The sequence below is a fragment of the Plutella xylostella genome, chromosome 4, assembly GCF_932276165.1.
Source record: "Plutella xylostella chromosome 4, ilPluXylo3.1, whole genome shotgun sequence".
In the NCBI taxonomy this organism is placed as follows: Eukaryota; Metazoa; Arthropoda; class Insecta; order Lepidoptera; family Plutellidae; genus Plutella; species Plutella xylostella.
Genome location: NC_063984.1, coordinates 11,135,630 through 11,154,324, shown reverse-complemented (window position 1 = coordinate 11,154,324; position 18,695 = coordinate 11,135,630). Strand labels below are relative to the sequence as shown.

At 37.6% G+C, this 18,695-nt stretch overlaps 5 protein-coding genes across 6 annotated transcripts in view; 2 read left to right on the top strand and 3 right to left on the bottom strand.

The window, feature by feature from the left end:
* The window catches only part of LOC105384353 (SUN domain-containing ossification factor), a 33,006-nt gene extending 23,240 nt beyond the window's left edge, over positions 1 to 9,766 (bottom strand). Inside the window, exons 1-2 of the mRNA XM_011554572.3 lie at positions 9,463 to 9,766; positions 9,115 to 9,378 (exon numbers count right to left, since the gene is read on the bottom strand). Of these exons, the coding sequence (XP_011552874.3) occupies positions 9,115 to 9,378; positions 9,463 to 9,521 (323 nt within the window). The 5' untranslated portion in view covers positions 9,522 to 9,766. The remainder of the gene's footprint in view (positions 1 to 9,114; positions 9,379 to 9,462) is intronic.
* Positions 9,767 to 10,429: 663 nt separating this feature from the next.
* Positions 10,430 to 11,250, top strand: LOC105384354 (oligosaccharyltransferase complex subunit ostc-A). Its single transcript, XM_011554576.3, has 2 exons — positions 10,430 to 10,637; positions 10,720 to 11,250. The coding sequence occupies exons 1-2, from the start codon at positions 10,499 to 10,501 to the stop codon at positions 11,028 to 11,030; spliced, it is 450 nt and encodes a 149-aa protein (XP_011552878.3). The 5' UTR covers positions 10,430 to 10,498; the 3' UTR covers positions 11,031 to 11,250.
* A 56-nt stretch (positions 11,251 to 11,306) lies between these two features.
* On the bottom strand, positions 11,307 to 13,164 carry LOC105384355 (calcium and integrin-binding protein 1). Its single transcript, XM_011554577.3, has 5 exons — positions 13,028 to 13,164; positions 12,884 to 12,918; positions 12,522 to 12,769; positions 12,066 to 12,267; positions 11,307 to 11,813 (listed from the first exon to the last, which is right to left on the bottom strand). Exons 1-5 carry the CDS (start codon positions 13,076 to 13,078, stop codon positions 11,792 to 11,794), a joined length of 558 nt encoding a protein of 185 aa, XP_011552879.1. The 5' UTR covers positions 13,079 to 13,164; the 3' UTR covers positions 11,307 to 11,791.
* A 138-nt stretch (positions 13,165 to 13,302) lies between these two features.
* LOC105384375 lies at positions 13,303 to 15,973 on the bottom strand. The gene is made up of 4 exons (XM_011554606.3): positions 15,172 to 15,973; positions 13,926 to 14,153; positions 13,463 to 13,669; positions 13,303 to 13,383 (listed from the first exon to the last, which is right to left on the bottom strand). Exons 1-4 carry the CDS (start codon positions 15,521 to 15,523, stop codon positions 13,334 to 13,336), a joined length of 837 nt encoding a protein of 278 aa, XP_011552908.3. The 5' UTR covers positions 15,524 to 15,973; the 3' UTR covers positions 13,303 to 13,333.
* Positions 15,974 to 16,105: 132 nt separating this feature from the next.
* On the top strand, positions 16,106 to 18,533 carry LOC105384356. 2 transcript variants are annotated; one of them, XM_011554578.3, is made up of 6 exons: positions 16,106 to 16,268; positions 16,493 to 16,717; positions 17,069 to 17,227; positions 17,465 to 17,584; positions 17,831 to 17,944; positions 18,141 to 18,533. In XM_011554578.3, the coding sequence occupies exons 1-6, from the start codon at positions 16,218 to 16,220 to the stop codon at positions 18,420 to 18,422; spliced, it is 951 nt and encodes a 316-aa protein (XP_011552880.1). In that variant the 5' UTR covers positions 16,106 to 16,217; the 3' UTR covers positions 18,423 to 18,533. The 2 variants fall into 2 exon arrangements, with proteins under 2 accessions (XP_011552880.1, XP_011552881.1); XM_011554579.3 differs by lacking the exon at positions 17,465 to 17,584.
* Positions 18,534 to 18,695: the final 162 nt, after the last annotated feature.

Genomic DNA, 18,695 nt, shown 5'->3' with positions numbered 1-18,695 from the left:
GATGTATTAAGTTTATTGTCAAAATATACTACAGGACAACAGGTTTAGCACAGCCTAGATATTTTCTGGAGCTTGACTGACTTGGTACTGTGAATTCGTTACCTGAAGATGAACTTGTTTGTATGACATTGACGTGAGTCAGTTACCCTTTCTTACTGGTGCGGAACCTTTATCAATTTAATGAATATGTGAGTTACAGTAAATTAAGTTACGTTTTTTTATTATTAATTTTTATTTATATGTATAGGTAATATTCTAAGATATTCGATATTTCATTCGATATTGTTTAATTTGACAAATACATAAAGTATTCGACAGCACTCAACATCTGTTTATCGGATATCTAGTTTAGAATACGCAGGTCCTTAGGCAAACGCTAAAGACATCAAAATGAGAAAATAATCACTAACAATCCAAACTTAAGAAAATAACAATACAATTTTATCTTAACATACAAACACAGTATATTACAAATCGCATACACCAACTACAAATCAAATCTACTATTTATACAAATACAAAAAAAAAAACACAAACACAAGTAACAACATTTACATTGGCACATGCGAGTCCCAGTCAGATAGATCTGGTGCTGTATTCCTGACAACGCAGCGATCCATAAACCAATAGTGATGTATGTATCCTGTAGGTACATGCAGAAAAAACATTTCGGTAACCAGCCCTGGTAAAGCGTTTTGATCGTAAAAATCGAATACCTGCTACCCTATTCACAGCACAAAAGTTTGGTCGTTTTGGTATTGTTACGATCTAACTAAGATATTGATTATAGATTGCGATTGGTGTCGCCTCTCGGTTTCTCGACGTATTTTTGTCTCTTCTGAGACATGGAGTGAGCGAAATAGTCGAAGATCAATGTACATGTAACAACAAAATAGAGCAATGCACAACGAATCCACTATCCTTTCAGAAACGCTGACTCAACAGGAATAGTTCATGTGAATTGCAGATGTAGCACATTCCGTCGGCACGTGATGTAGAGAAGTAAATATATTATGTACTCAATATGTAGTAGGCAGGACATAGTAAAAACTGACTGACACATTGCCGTATTACACTGGGAGACAGGAGGTTTCACACATTCTATGCACATGGAAAGCTGATGCTGGCTTCAGATGGAACGTGGAATGTCAGAGGCAGCTCACAGGACGTAATATTGAAAATAAATGCAGTATGAGAACGATGTGCCAGTCCGATATTTGTTTTTTACTAGGAAATGCGAATAGCCAAGAAGATGCGTGCGATGGACCAATTAGGATAGGAATTCATTTTAAAGGTTACACGATCGACACAATCTTTGATCTCCAATCCACTGTTACGCTTTTACACGTTGGATAAAAAAATGCTATCAACAAAAAACAGGTCAATTAACTGAAATTCATGTAACAAGATGAGACAGCCTCTTGAAATTTAAAAGTGTAATAACGGCAATAAGCCATAAAGCCTATCCCAGTGTTGCCAGTACTGAGGTCGTTAGAACTCAATGGCTTGCGCTCTGGCACGCGGCCAGGCCCTATCGATCTATGACCTGACCTCCAAAAGTCTAGACTCTAGACCACTGGAAGCTGTTAGACGGACGGACGATATTTTTGTGTAGTGAAGAAGTCGACTTATGAAATATTCTAAAACACACACAAATTTATTCAGATGCTTACCAGTTTAATCATAAGTTTAGTTTTTCTTTTCTAATAACTGTTAGGTATAAGCTAATTGAATCAGCGTAGATCAACCAGCAATTATGTTTCATATCTAGATTAAAATATAAAGCAAATTCTCTTTAATGATTATAAGTGGCGTGTGTCTTTATCTGAATCATATCATGTGCAACAGATAGTGGTCAGATAAAGGAATTCTTGTGAGGATTGACTGATATGGATGACTAGATACACGCCTCGGGTATTTGATTTGCTATGTACATGTTACAGATAATGTACCTACTGAGTAAATATTTATCTTGTCTAAGAAAAATCATACTAATATTTGAATATTAAATAATACTAATAATGTCTGTAACATACAAAACTCAAAATTTACCCTTTAATGTTTTAATAAACTGCGGTCATTTGGTGTCGACATTTTGAAAGTGGAACTATTTCGTTGCTCGTGACTGTATTGTAAATGAAACTGCCAGTTTTTCAATGACACATCAAAGTGAGACCTTAAAAAAATTATACTCGCCAGCCAGTCGTTTTAAAACAGTTCCGAAAGGCTCAATACAACTGTAACATGGCAGATTCAATGTTGCCAACAAGTGTTGCCAACTGCAGCGTGAAATATTGCAATAATTAATGCTTTCATCGTCCACCGCGCACGCGCTAATGTAAACAAAACAATATGATATCGATACGTTCTTTACTTGTATAAGAAATCCAAGTTTTCACATAGATGAAATGAAAACAAATTCTCTAGCCGCCTAATAGAAATCATCTTTTGAGCCGATCGGTTTTAAACACTAGAGCTGACTAGGGTTTGTAAACGAGGTGAGATTGGCAAGGGTTTTTCAGAACTATACCATGCGTAAGTTATACGACTATATCACTCGAAGAGGATCTTTTCGTGTACCCCCTAATTTTAATGACTATCTCTGCGAGTTTGACAAATACAACATCTGGATAATTTTTCATATAACAATAAAGTCACTTCACAGTTAGAAACGAAATCATGTTATCGTTTGGAAACTCACAGAGGTAACCACAGGACACAAACTAAATACATTATGCATTAACTTTGGACTGATAATGGAACTATTTCAATTACATGTGTATACTATTGTAGATTGATGGAAACTTATTACACCCATCCTTTCCATCGATATTTAAAACTTTATTGTCGGATAACAATCCAAGACATAAAACAGTTATCAAATGTAAATGTTACCGGAAGGCGACAAATTACGAAAGTGGTTTACTTATGGTCAATTGAACCGACCAGATTTAATGTAAGCCCTAGTCGCCCACGCCAGGTTTCACTTGCTGGGAACTGGCGGTTGTAAAGCACCAGAGTAGCTTGTCTGCTGGTTATGACAGGGCTAGACACTGATGTGGATTCTGAAGGCACAAATTCTTATGAGGTCTTTTCAGGATGACATTTGTAGAGAAAAAAGAGATTCTCTTAGGTACTTCCGATAGAGCGCGGAGTAGCAAAGCGAGATCTGTCAATGTCAGCCTGACTCAAATTTGACAGATCATGGAAACCTTCTATGGGCGGTTGCTGTAGTCTGATGGTAAAAGAAAGTCACCATGGATGGTGACAAACTCTAGTTGAGTGCTTATTGCTCACCGAAACGCTAGGAATATTTTTCGTAAACAGAAAAAAGTGCAGACCGTACCATCATTACTGTCACTGTAAAGTACAGTAAGCAAGTAAATAGCCGTCAGCAAAAATCTTCCGGAAGAACATTTAACCAGCAGTTAACCGGCAGACCGCGCTTTCCCCGCGCAAACACCATAAATCACCTTTATTCGCGGAATCGCGTAAATTGCAGTTCTTGATTGTAACGATAAAGACAGTAGGTATGTATTCTATAAAATAGTTTAATTTCAACTTCAAAGCAACTACCTAACTAACTAATTATTATTATTTTAGATATGGAATACCTGTAAAACCTATTACTTAACTTAAATAGTATCTCTGATACCCAGTTATACCTATCTAAATTTTCATTTTTAGGTATGTAAAAAAGGCTGTATTTATTTGTGCGACTTAACTTTATCTAGGTTTTTAACCTTATTTTTAATCGTCATGCTTCATAGTTATGTTAATAAATTAATTATTATTCAAGACTGAAAATGCACACGGCACGCTAAAAATAATTAAAAATAACAATAAGTACCTACCTACAGGCTACAAAAAAACATATATTGTTATTTTAAATTATTTTTAGTTTACTTACATAAAAGTTTTCATTTATTGCGTGGTCTTTAGATTAGGGATAACAATTTCAACCGTGTTTAAAAATAGGTGTAAGTATTGATATTTGTGAGGGGTATAAATGAATGTCCTTCAGGTTCCTTCCTACTACGCGCCTATGTATCATTTACACTATAATTATTGCATGTATGTAAATATTACGTATAATTTTCATGGAAACAATCGATACGCATGATTTTCCATTTCCATATTTACGTTCAGGAACATAGTCGCATTCCTTGTTGACACCCGCAATTGTTATCTCGACAATATCATTAGACAATTGAGTTTCTAAACGAACCTATTGCAATCATTGGCGCCGGGTTCAACAACCGGTTGCTAAACCAATCGGCCGACCAGTCGAGCACCAAGTGACAATAAATGTTTTATCTATTTTAAATTTAGAACTGCTCGCCTGACGACATAGACAATATACGTTTTGATTATTTGCGCACGCGTCGGCAAATATTGTTTCAGTCTGTGGGCAGTTTTGACGTAACGTTACGTTGGTCTATAGATTTATAGACAACTCTTGCGCATCTTTATAGGTTGTTTGTTTGCATGTACGATGTTTGCTGTAGCTTTCTCTGAAAGTTGGAACAAAGTTGTGGCTTTCGCAAAAGAGTTGAGAATAAAATATTTGTTGAGATAACTATAGATTGATACAACTGTTGATAACATTATGTTATGGGGATCGTAAAACAACATTATTTGAATTAGGAAACCGTGCTCCTCCTAATGAAACGGACTTATGCACTGAAAGATAATAATAATAATCTCACGCCCAAATAGTCACAAACAACTTTGTAATAAGAGCAGGCGTACGCACTGCCAACTGTCATTTGATTATGAATACCACATTCTTAGCTGTTACCTTCACACTAACATTGAGACGTAGTGTGTATCCCGTATCCCTAAATAAACATCATTTCAAAAGTTTACGATAAGTTTGTAAATAAAATGTTGCGGCCGATCACAGTGGCGATACTTAAATGTAGATAGGTATTTTAATCATTAATAGAAAAAAGAAAAGCCCTACAAAAGCTACATCTATCTCTAGATTTATTGACCGACTTCGTGTCACTAAAATGAAGAAAATAAAACCAACAACACGACACGACTAAGCATACGGTTGTAAACAATATCTCACGTGACTCCAAGATCAACTATTTCGGGAGCGCTAAAGGTGATCCCACCTGCTCGCTGCAGTCTCCACGCGAGGCGCTGGACAAGTCCACATGGACAAGGTGCAAACACGTGGACTGGACAACGTGGCGTTCAGTATACCTACCTTATTTTAGATATGATGGAGTGCAAGAAAAGTGATTATCTTTGGCACATATCTGTATATACTTTCGCACCCTGGGCAGTAAGCGACTGACAATAAATGTGTCTGGCTAATCCATCACGTCAGTAGTTCGCCACGCTGATAAAATGCTAGACGCAGTTCTAGTTTTTTCAACGACATGCTAAGAAGATGAATCATATAATACCTACGCTGCCTATAATCTTACAAAAGGACTACTGCGAATAACTAAAACATTACTCTTTCCATATCTGCGCAGTCGAGCAAAAGTGAGACCGAAACAAATCATCAAATGATGAATTGACCGACAAGATACAATGCATAATGCTAACAGGAAACGGACATAGAAACCTAGAACTAATCTAGAAACACAATATACTAGGAACATAAATAATCAGTATAAATAAGGCATTGTGGGACAGCCACTGTCGAGCACATAACAATAATAGTGTCCTGTAATGATTAAGACAACAATTTCGATGGCCCCTTATATAAAAGAGTGTATTATTAGAGAGATTAGAGATACCGTGGTCCATGAACACATGAAGGTTGTGATAAGTGTGATACGATAACTGATGATAATAATCTCTGAGAAGATATATATTATAAGATTATCTGTTTTTTTTCTTGTGTAAAATATTTCATACAGTATCTCGTATGGTATCTATGTAGAGTAACTCAAGTAGTTATAAAATAAAATAAATATATAAAATAATACACTTAATAATTAGTATCAAAGTTGGACTCGCTGGGAACGTGACTGAATTAATAGTTATTGTAAAGAATTAAGAAAATAATGAAATCAAAGACTAAAGAAATTCAATTCAAATTCAAAGCGCTATCAAATTGCACTTTCTCATCAATTCACAGTCTAACGACAAAGATGAGAAAAGAAATGTATATTAATTTATGAAAATTTCAAACACCACCTAGACTTGAATCAAAAATCTCAGTGTTCTTGGCATTGACCTGGGAACGATATTTCGAGTTGATTATAATAACAGGTTTGAACATTACATTAATGTCTCTGGTTTCAAATTAGCTTTATAGCTTCTTGCCATTTGATTGAACTTTGGGAATGTAGCAAAAATACGTTTTTATTAAATTCAAAGTCAAAGTCAAAGTCATCATACTCAGGCGGGGGTGGCGGGATTACCCTGGCAGGGTTTAAGTTCCTATGGCGTCATGAAACATATGATTGTTTCAATGTGACCTGTTACTGGGGTTAGAAGACTATACTATAAAGCTTAGCTATAAAGTTACTATTAGTTTTAATACTTCTAAGGGCTGAAACGATTTGACAGCTAGGTAGACACCGTAAAGTTATTATTACGAGTACTATCTTCTACTTTCTTCTCGTACTATCTTCTATGGTAGATAGTCATACAAATCAATCATTTTTATGGGTATAAAATACATATAATCTGATCAGCCACAATCATCACATTATTATTATTACCGTGTTATCGGATACAAACACGGAACCATCAGGTGTTATAAATTCTAACAAATTCATGTTGATTGATAGATATGATACATTCAGTATTGAATAATACATGTACGACATTGTTTTTGGTATAGTATTATATCGTGTTACATTTCCTTAAAAGTATCAATATCGAGTCTTAAGTAACTGTTTTTTTTAAACTGTTTCCTACTTGAATTTAACATCCTAACAGATCCAAAAAACTATGCCAATTTAATGCCTACAACAGATTCTGATACTTATTAGAATACCAGTATATAGTTATTAATCAGTACATCATTTTAAGTTTTTGATCTGAAAATAAGAGAATTCTTCAGATTCTTCTCTTGGAATGTAAGAGCTCTTTTTATTTCCGGGTAGTAGTTTTTAGTTGACTGTCGTCAAGAATGTATAAATTTTATGAAGTATATTTTTTCTTTCTTGCTTTCTATTGGATAGGATTCAATTTAGTGTTTAAAGTTTAGGTATAGGGATAAGAGAGGGAGACCAAGAAAGACGTGGCTTGATTACGTGAAAGAAAAATGAGAGAGTGTGGAGTGAATGAGGATATGACAGAGGATAGGGTAAAATGGCGTGACATGACGAACATAGCCGACCCTAAATAAGGATAAGGCAAGGAAGAAGAAGAGAAGAAGTTTAGGTATAGGGGTAAAGCGGCTGCGTGACGTGGTTGAAGCCCCACCTCCTAGCCGGGGCTAGACGACTGAATATCGATCAGATTGGAGACGCGACGATATTGTTTTAAATACTTGTTGCAAATTTAAAAATATGGAATATTTTTTAAGTAAAAAAATATGGAATATAAAAAGTGTGATGGTTTTTCAATAGTCCATAAAGTGACCCTATTTGGCATTGTTCAAATATAGGTTTATATATATATCCATATATATATATATATATAAATTAATTAATTTGTACTGAAAAGTATATCTATTCTTTTAACCAATGCAAATTGTTTCTCCTACAAATGTTGTACTAATTATTTAGGTTGAGATGTAGTATAAGTACCTCTACTATCTGCATGGCAGACTACAGTTGTAATTGTTATGTCAGTAGTAGGAGTGATTTATTACACCCACTACTATCACTTTTGCACGTAAACCTATCTCATTGAAGCAACACAAGTAGGTATCAAGCAAGTCACTGTGCTATTTTTGAACCAACTTTCGATTTCTACTCACGAATTCTCAGTGGCCCTCAGTTAACGGCTTTTGGGAGGTCAGTGACTTCCGAAACCAATTATGGATAATACGACGGATGTACTTTAAAACCGACGACAGGCGTAACTGTAGCGATCCTTTAATAGAATTCGAACATACAAATCGTCTAACTTTGGAAAGGGCTGCTGCGTTGTTTTCCAAATGTTATTTATGATATACATATGACCCTGAAAATATATATGGACAAAGCGAGGCCACGCATCACAGCAATGGGGCCGTGCCCTAAGGATTCCTATTTACATATAAACATATTGGGATCTTTGGAATCATTGCCATTATGCCAGACACCTGAGTAAAAACAGTTTTAGATTCAGGATAAGAGGAGCAGTGGTGTCTAATGATTATTTTGAGAATGCATTTTTTTCATATTACCTATGTATATTTGTGTATGGCTTGGTTTTGATATTTTTTTTCAAGAAAATCAGTGAGATAAATAAAAAAATGTTGTGCAATAAATAAGGTGGACCATAATTTACTTGTGTGTGTGGACATAGGTACTCACATAAAAGTGTGTATAGAATATGAATGAAGTTAATATTTAGACTATTGCATCACTTTATTGCTATGTTTCTTCCATATAATTTGTTAAATCAATAGCAATGGTATCAATTAAGTAAACATTATTTTAAACAGTTCCTTTTACTGGTGTCTATGACTTGTTACACTTTACATTGAGATAGAAATAAAGCTTAGGTTTATTATAATACAAATAATTTGATAATATGTTTATGGTCTTTATTAATACTTACAGTACAGTAAATGAATAAAGTTGACATTATTTGTAAGTGTATTAGACTGGGTTTTATCTGTAAATTTACATCTTAAAGTATTTTCAAGTCAAAGCTAAGCATGCAGGTAAAAATATATTTTTACGAATAGTAATACTGATAAAATATTACTTTCTTAATAATATCAGGCACTAACTAGGTCCCTGGTAGTATATTCCAGTCCATTATTTAAGGTTATAGGCTACAATAGGTTGAAAATGAAGCTGTCACTGAAAACAAGGTGTTTAGATACAAAATAAGCAAAAACAAAACTGCAGATCACCCGCACATAATGAATCATTATGATAATTCAACACAACACACAAACAATGCAACGAAGGCCAGTAATTGGACCGTTACACACTCCTTTCACTTTCATCACGTGCTGGAGTAAAAATAGACACTCACCCGTCTGTTGTCACCGAATTCAAGGACAGGCTCTCTGCAAATGTCATCTCATTGCTGTTGAGGAGTTCCCCGCTATCCGCGGGTCGGTCGGGGGCGCCGGGCTCGCCCTCAGGCGCCCGCCCCGCCAGCTCCGGCGTCTCCTCATGGTCTTCAATACTCGGCTCCTTCAGGCTGACATTCCGCAGCCCCGACGCGTCCACCGCTTGCCCCAGCTCCCCGTCCACATGCAGAGCCTCCGACACCACCAGAATGAAGAGCGCACAGCTGTCACAAAATCAATACATCAATCAATACCACCAATGCTCGGCTCAGATAATTATGTAAGGCAAAACAACAACAGCAACTCACCTCGACAACACTGATATTGTCAGCAACGAAGTGTAGATCACACACAAACCACCCTTCATCGTAATACCCGTGAATAATCCACAGTCCAGTTCATTTTGTGTGAAAACTAAAACATTATTACGATGGGAACGACATATCACTAAAATTGTACAAAACTAATTAAATACACGATATCACAGCTTATTTTAATTCATTTTAGATTAAACATTAGTAAAAAGGATAAAACTGCCTTCAAATTACGTTAAAATGAGGACAGAAACACATTCATCAATTTGCAATCGAATATTTTTTGACATTTTATTTTACGAAAAACTTTTGAACCGTTTTTTTCAACGTACTTGTTGATAACATAAAATACTTTGATTGGTCAAAAACGTTTAGTTGTTTAGAGTGACCAATGACATTTTAACATTTATTGTTTTAAAATGCCTGCCATTGGAGGATTTAAAGTCACAATATGTTAATTGAAACCAGACTTAATACATTTCTTTTGACGCAAAACAGATAAGTAGTAAATCTCAGGATAGAATAGTAGAGAGTAGAGTAAAGAAAATTTAATTTGTTTATGCTGCATTCCTGCCCAAAATACATACTCTAAGCTGCCCAAGGACTTTGTATATAGAACAAAGTCCTTGATCCTGCCAGTCTTGACATTGCCACTGTGAATGCCAGTCATACCATACACATTTTGTTACGAATCCTTCTTATCTTTGCAAGTCCATCCTCCATAGGAAGAAGAATGAGGGACAAGGGGCTCGACCCCCTGTCCGGAGCATTCCTCCTATACAAAGGCTCTCCCTTGCCGTCCAGAGGGGCAATGCTGCGTGCATTCTAGGGACATACACCAAAAATATACCGGACCTCCTCCATTTAAATATATTATTCTGAAGGCAAACACCACGTCACGCCACAGAGTATATTTTTTTTAACATTTATTCTGCTCTGGGACATCTGTCACCGTGTCATCAACTCAACGTTTACATTGGTTTACATTTTAGTCGTTCGTTTCATCCGCAAAAACACAAAATAATCTAAAATGGAAGCTCTTTTCGCTATACCCTTCTCAGTGCTAGAGATACCTAACATCAAGATCAAAAAACCATCATGGTTGCAGGCACCGTCGGCTATGACCACCTTTTCATTGGTGCTTTTATCGTACTTCTTGGTGACTGGAGGTTAGCGGCATTTACCTGTTTCCTATTAGACTTGCATTTGTCCAGCCCGTTTCCTGAGTCCTGACTATTCTGTTGATTCCAGGTATAATCTACGACGTGATCGTGGAGCCGCCGAGTGTGGGATCCACGACGGACGAGCACGGACACAGCCGGCCGGTGGCGTTCATGCCGAACAGGGTCAACGGACAGTACATCATGGAGGGGCTCGCCTCCAGCTTCCTCTTCTCCCTCGGAGGCCTTGGCTTCATCATACTCGACCGCACACATAACCCTACTACGCCAAAACTGAACAGAATTTTGCTCATCTCCGTGGCTTTTCTGTGTATCCTGGTGTCGTTTTTCACAACTTGGATCTTTATGAGGATGAAGCTGCCTGGGTACCTCCAAAATTAAGTCTTGGATTGTAGGATCCTGTACATTTCTGATTACCATTCCCTTCCATCATTACCGGATGGTTAAAGGTGAATGTAAGCTTCCATGAGCTCTGAATTATACAGATATTCAGAAATAGCATAAACTAAGTTAGGTTTAATTATCATGTAAGAAACGGTTCACAAAATTTTACTCTATTTACGTGTAATGATTTGAATAAATATTTTTTGTATAATTTAAAAATCACTTGTGTTTTTTTACAAAGCCTATTGATTTTTAGGTAAAATTAAACAGGTATCAATTTCTACTTATTTAATACATTTCTACTTTCACAACATTCAATTAAATTTATTCAATACAATATAAAATATAATCAATAAACCAAAAAAACAATAATCAAAAAAGAGATTCTTAAGTCATAGAATATAAAAGAAATAATACTTAATCAAGGAAGACATGGTTTCATTTGAGAACAATGTGGGCTGTAATCCAAACCACAGGATAATAGCCTCAGTATAAAGTAATAAATTCATTCAATAAATCTTACAAAAGGATTAAATCTTATAAATTGTGGGCATTGTGGCTATCACTGACAATAAATTCTAAACTAGGTCAATATTACATACAGAAGTGTAAAGGAGTAACATATTTTTTGCTTTAAACTAAAGAGTTTATCTAAAAGTATTGTAAAATATTCATGTATAAATTGTTGAACACAGTAGACATTTGAGACATGTTATTCTTATAATCTATTGAGATTCATTCAGTGAGAGAGAATTGCTTCATAGCCTTATTCTAAATGCCCTGAAACAAAAGGAAAGAAAAATTTAATGGAAACCATGTTCGGAAAATCTTCATATCAAAAACTTTCATTTCTTGTATTATCATAACAACTGAAACTTTCTGAAATATTTTAATTGTTTTTATTTTGTATGCATAAGTAATAGCTAAGAAATTTAAGATTAGATAGGGAAGAAAGCTTGAACTAAATTAAAGAGGGTATTAACAACTTAAAACTTGTATAAATATATCACCAATTAACAAATTTATACTCACTGACAAAAATCAGAGCTTTTGTCTATGATGTGCTCAAACTCCGCGAAGGAGATGGCTCCGTCGTCGTCCAGGTCCGCCTCGTCCAGTATGTTCTGAACCAGCTGCTGCATCTCCGCATTGCCGAGCTTCTGCTCCGGGCCACACAGGCGGTCCACTATCTCGCGCAGGTCCGACACTCCTATCATGTCGTCACCATCAAAGTCTGCGAATGAAAATGAGGTTGTAATTAAAAAAATATATAAGTACTGAAATAAGATTTATTTTATTGTATTGATTTATGCTCAGGATAATTTCAGTAAAAAGAATTTTTTTCTGGATTGGCCATCAAACTCCTGCTATTATACACTATTAACAGAAATATGTGAGCCATCATCAGCGAACAAAAACACAGTAATTTCACCAAATCTTTAGGTATTTTTTCTCTCTTATTGCTTATTATATTATTAAACTTCTCACCAAATATCCTGAAAGCATGTTCAGCTTTAACTGGTTTGGGCGCGGCGTCACTGAACACCGACATCATGTCTAAGAAGTCCTCAAAGTTGCAGTCTCCATCGTTACTTGAGCTGAAGACTTTGCAGATACGATCTCGGAACGGGTTCACTCGGAGCTCTGGGTATTGCAGTACCTTAGCCATCGGCAGTTTGGCATTCTTGTTGTGGCCGACTCTTTCAGGGGCTAGGGCCTTGAACTTCTGATGGGCACTGGAATGTTAGAATTTGTAAATATTAGATGTTGATAGTGTTAAGCTTTTCAGATTTCAGACATAATTTTACGGATTTATGATATATTTATGGTTGTATTATGTTTATACTCACTAAAGAACTTCCTTTTTGGTGAAGTATGTTAAGTCCTGAAAGATGAAACACATGAGTTTTTAATAGTTATTATTATTTTTTAGATCATGAGTGATCTGATGACTAAGAATTGGATTTGAAGATTGAATGGGATTAACTACTTGCCTCGTAATCTTGGAGCTCCTCTTCTGTGAATTGGCTCTTTCCTTGTCCCATTATTTTATTACAATGTTATCTTGTAAGCTTAGTTATTTATATTTTAAATTGCATTGAAAATGTAAACAAAACGACCCTACCCTAGCATTGAGCCACTGACATTTGTTTTTTTAATTTTGTGACAGCTGAGTGGCTCGTTTAGTTCTTGCTCATACAGACGTTTTAAAAATATATTATAACTGAATAATAGGATTTCATAAAAACAAAAAGCATTATAATAGTTAAATGTTTCTTTAATTTAAGTAAATTTTTGTCCTATTTATCATCTCTTGCAGTACTTGTAATGTTTTTGTCTGAGGCAGTATCTGAAAGAAAAGAATAAGGAGTAAGAATAAGCATTAGAGCATACGAAGAAGAGATCCAGTAACTAGGTATATTTTTTACCTTTTATCCTTCTTGAGGCAAAGATCTTCCCACATCTTCGGTAAGGGCCACTAGGGTTCAGCTCGCAGATGGAAGGGAGTTTCGTCTGGCAGGGAACTGCGATCCAGGTCTTGGACCTCGTTAGTGCGATGCAGCCATACTTCTCACGGCTGCGTTTCGGATGACCAGGGGCCCACGCGCGGTAGGTGGTGCAGTCGAGGGTATCACCTGGAATATCAGATTACGTAATCTCAAATGTAGAATAATTTTAACCAACCTACCCCAAACATGTACTTAAAAGATGCTTTGGAAGCCTTTCAACCTGCTCGATGGACGTCTTGAGACAGAAACGGTATCCACTGGATTGCGTGACGAAGGGGCGAGAAAAGCGAGTTTAAAGACAATCCGTAGTATTAAGAGTGATTGTCTGATGATGACAACAAACCATAGCATTAGTAAGAACACCAAAGCGTTTAACCCTCACCATTGACATTATAAAACTCGCTCCCATTGTCGCTCTTCCCATCCACAAAGGCAGCCTCCATCCCTGCTCCGACCAGCAGCTGCGCCAGCGCCTCGGTGCGGGCCTCACTCATGACGTCACCGAGTCGGCCGCTGCGGTTGCGGCACTCTTGCGCAGCGGAGGTGTAGTTGAGCCGGTCGGCGAGTAGGAACATGCCCAGTCCGGGGATGCATGTGGAGTTTATGTCCGCTGGAATTGAGGGTATGTGGGAATTTGGGTTCTACCTTTTTTGGCATAAGATTTATTTGCCTAATCTCGTATTGCATAGTAACGTTTGGTTAAAGTCTCGTTACGCCGAAAATCGTATGGCATAAATCTAGTTTAGTAAAAAGTTATTTCGCATAACATTGTTTAGCCTAATAATGGTATGGCCAAATCTTGAATAGTCTAATAATGCTATGACATAGGTTATAAAAAGTAATATAATATTCGGGCTTTAACTTGGATGGGGCGTCTTAGCGCAACTGGTGCCTTGTATTGTTTCCTTGAATGTAGGAAACGCTCCGCTCCACTTCGCTGCGCTCCGCTTTGCTTTTGACGAAAATGTGCACCTAACACGCTCCTCCTCGCTTTGCTCGTCGTCGCACCTATCTTTAGGTTTCGATCCCATGGGGTTTACTTAATGGCGTTTGTAATAATTATAATGGTCATTAACTTTCGATATTTTGATAATTCAATATCGTTATTTTCGGGATGTAGGAGAAAAATGCCACAATTTGTACATTTACAACATACTTAATATATTATTTATTAAGGTAATATTAGGAGAAACAAGATTATACCTATACGAACAATTTGAGCAAACGAGACTTACGTGTTTCAAAATTGTGCCAAAAGGGTTTTAGGCGAAACGAGCCTTATGCCACGTAAGACTTGGCAAAGTGATGATTCGACCAAAAAGTTTTAGACCTTACGAGTTATGCGAAACGAGTTTTGAGCAATAAAGATTAGGCGAGATGAGGGGAACCGGGGAATTTGGTTAGGATCGTAGGATATAATATTATGTATGTACTTACGAGTATAATAAACCTAAGTATCCATATGTTATGAATATGAGGGCTTGAAGACTGAATGCGTGTTCACTAATATTGCGTAAGCTGAGATTCGCACGGGATACTTTTATTGTTATAAAAATGGATTAGTAGCAGTACCCAAAATAAAAATACTGACTGATGATGATAAGAAAATAAAATCAAAATAAACTCACGCAAATGTTTCGCATAAATACTGTAATAATCGTATCTTGTATCGTTGACCAACGACAGTCCACCATCAGCTTCAGCACACTTCAGCACTTCACACGTGTACTCCAGAGGCTCGTCACCCTTTTTGATATCCTTCAGAGCCTCCGGAGGACTGAAGTTTAAAGCCAGCCCCTTCTTCTCTATGCCCAGGCGTTGGCAACTGGTCAGGGAGGAAAAGTTGGCCCTGTATATGACGGCAAGGTTGGACCTGTGACATTTCTCCATCAAGTGGTATTTGGGCACCCTGGGGGGATCTTCGTTGGAGCATTTAGACGATACGGTCGTGATGATACATAGCAATGTTAGAAGAATCATTTTCACCTTAATTTTTTTTATTTTATGTGCACGTTGCGTTAGTTACACAAAATTGAAACCTAATCAAACGTTTATAGTTAGCTAGATAGGCTATTGCATAGGTAGCTATAGTGGACTTGAGTGCATGCTGTGTAGGGCCTCACTGTTACGGTGGCCGAGCCTACATGACCTCTCTCTATTCACAACTCTGACAGGTTCAATGAGCTCATGTCACCACATCAACCTACATAGGCAATCATGATGCAATGAGTTTTAGGAAATGTGATTTTCCGATTACTGCATTGTAATTTGTAGGATTTAAGTACGCCGACGAAGGACGACCTTATGTCATGTAACGCAGCGATAGCCTAAGGTTCCCGTACCGTAGAGCTAGCTGCGTAGGTACGTGTATCCACTTGTGAACTCATGCCTCCATCATGCCCCTAATGCCCTGGTACCTCTCCCCCCTCTACCTACCATTATGGTCGAAGATTAAAAAAACAGCCGTTATTTTTTATCTGTAGGGAGGACGTCATTCTAAGGTCTTGGTCTTTTTGCCTTTTTGCTAATAATACGTCTTTTAAAACAACTCTGTAAAAAAACTGAAACCACTGAGGAAAAAAAACACTACCTGAAACCATAAATTTATTTTGATCCAGAAACCCAAGTTTAGTTTGGATTTATTTTCTATTTTAATTTACAATAATTTTAATAAATGGGGTGTCTCAATTCAAAGAGAAACGAAGAATGTACTGGAGTTATCACGGTATACAATTAGATAATCCTTTAAATATTAATCCATCGTTAACTAAATAGGAATATAGTAGGGTATCTACACTACACCTTACCATTATATTCTCTGCAAGAGATTGCTCTTAACCAGGCACTTACACCACCGTTTTATCATGTAGGTAGCCGATTCTGTAAGTAGCTAACTACATGATTCACGTATATACTCAATCATCCCCCCCCCCCCCCCCCATCATCCAGGAGAAGCCCCCGTACTACGATATGACTCCCATACTGCACCGAACAGTGGTGTTCCTCAACGGAGTGAAAGGCAACGGCAACTCCGTGGTGGCCAACACCATCGCCAAGGTTACCGGCTACACGAAGATCAGGCCTGATGACCTGCTGCTGGATGAGTCGGTGAAGGAGACCCCCAGAGGGATGTTCATAGCTGAGAAGATGAGCAAGGGGGAGGAGATTCCTGAGGTTATTATTATTAGAGCTATATTTTTTCGTTCTGTATACCTACTTCATCATCGTCTGCTAACTATCGTCAATGCTAGACAAAGGTCTTTCGGAAGGGCGTGATCTCGGTTTTCACAATATTAATCCTCCTCGCACCATTAGGAACTCACTAGCAGGTCATCGGTACAGCAGCAGCAGGTAGGAGATGAACACACGCTTCGTTTGCCTGTTTGAGGTCTCCACTGAAAATCTCATCGGTCCTTTGGCAGATTCTAACGAGACTACTTACGTCTTCTATAATAAGCTATCGTAGAGAATATAGCAGCTTTAAAATTAAAAACCTACCGTTATAATGTGTCTTTTCCTTCCCAGCAAACAATACTCGACCTGATAAAGGAAGCGATGCTGATGAACAGAGACTCTTCTGGCTACATCCTGGTGGACTTCCCCGAGACGGACACCATGCAAGACCTATTCATGGACCAGGTGAAGCCGCCAGACAAAATGGTCAAAGTTGACTTGGACTCTACTGTGAGTATTCCTCTTAATCTTCATCAGCCAACGTTTACTGTTTTGCCCATAAAAATGCCTCCGATATTCGCCCGCGCAGATCTATAGAAAACAGCTCGCTTTAGTTCGCTAGAGACCCTAATAGGTACTTAGTTAATGAGTGCCTATTAGAAAATACTTGTTTCGGGAAATTCTGGACTGTCATTTTGCCTCAAGTGAATCAGACGAAGCAGTTAACTTAACAATGTTTGCCTGCAGATGCAGACGATGCTATACATCAACTTGAGGCAGGATGGCCCCGGCTGGGGGGTGTCCAAACATCGCTACCACATGCTCAAGCAACCGGGGCAAAAGTCCAATCGAATAATTAAGTTACCAGTTTGTATTATAATTCATTCAATCAATGATGATTCAATCATTTTATAAAGCAATAGCCACCATAACCTACCTACATACATAAACATAGGGTCTCTCCTATTGATTGATTCATAATAGAGTAGGAAGCCTTCGGGTTTGTTAATCCGGTGTAGTGGCGGCCTATGTCTGGTAGTGAACGATTGTAGGTTAACGATTATTCAGGAGCTAGTCATGATAACTAACATCCTCGTATCATTTTACCCGTAGCCTCAACCAACAAGCCTGCACAAACAGCTGTCGTTAATAAGCAAACCGAACGAACCCAATCTGCCGCTTCCCGTGGGCTCTCGACTCACACTGAAGGACAGCCGTTGCTTCTATGTAAGTAGAGAATTACAGAGTATTGTAAAAGTAATAGCAGTGTACTTTAGCTGAAATCGGGTATGAGCATGGTAAATATATGAAGATAGGCGAGAGAAATCTCGGTATACACAGTAAAATTCATGTCCTAAAGTCTGTGTAAGTTTTACGTAGGTACTTATAGGTACCAACAAAATTATCTATGAAATTTCCGCAGATTGATTACAACCAACGAGTGTCAGGCAAAGACGGCGAATCCACCGAAAAGCCGTTCAAATCGTTGCTCTGCGAAGCCCCTTCGATGCTGCGGCGAAAGTCCACAATATCCATGATGGACATCCAGGCCGAGGCCAGGAAGAGGATCAGCAGCTACAAGCCCGCCTCGGAGCTCCGCCGGGAGACCCATGAAGCCTTCGGCAGATCACGGCATATTCGACGGCAGAAGGCAGAGCTCGAGTTCAGGCTGGAATGCAACCCGCCCAAAGTATTTGTTGCGTAGTTTTGGAATGTATTTTTACTTGGTTGTTTGTTTTGTAATATTAGTTACTTATTCTTATTTTTTAAATTGTGTACTTACTTAAATATTGAATTATAAATATTTACAGTTTAACGAGGCACATTATTTATCGGAAATCTTTCTAAATAGGTGCGTACCTACTACATAGGGTGCGTGAAACTTCGTGAAATGGATGGATGGATTTTTGTTGTAGGTGCATTATGTACTTACTTATTTCAAAATCGGCAGCCGTTTAAAAAAACTGTCGTTTCAACC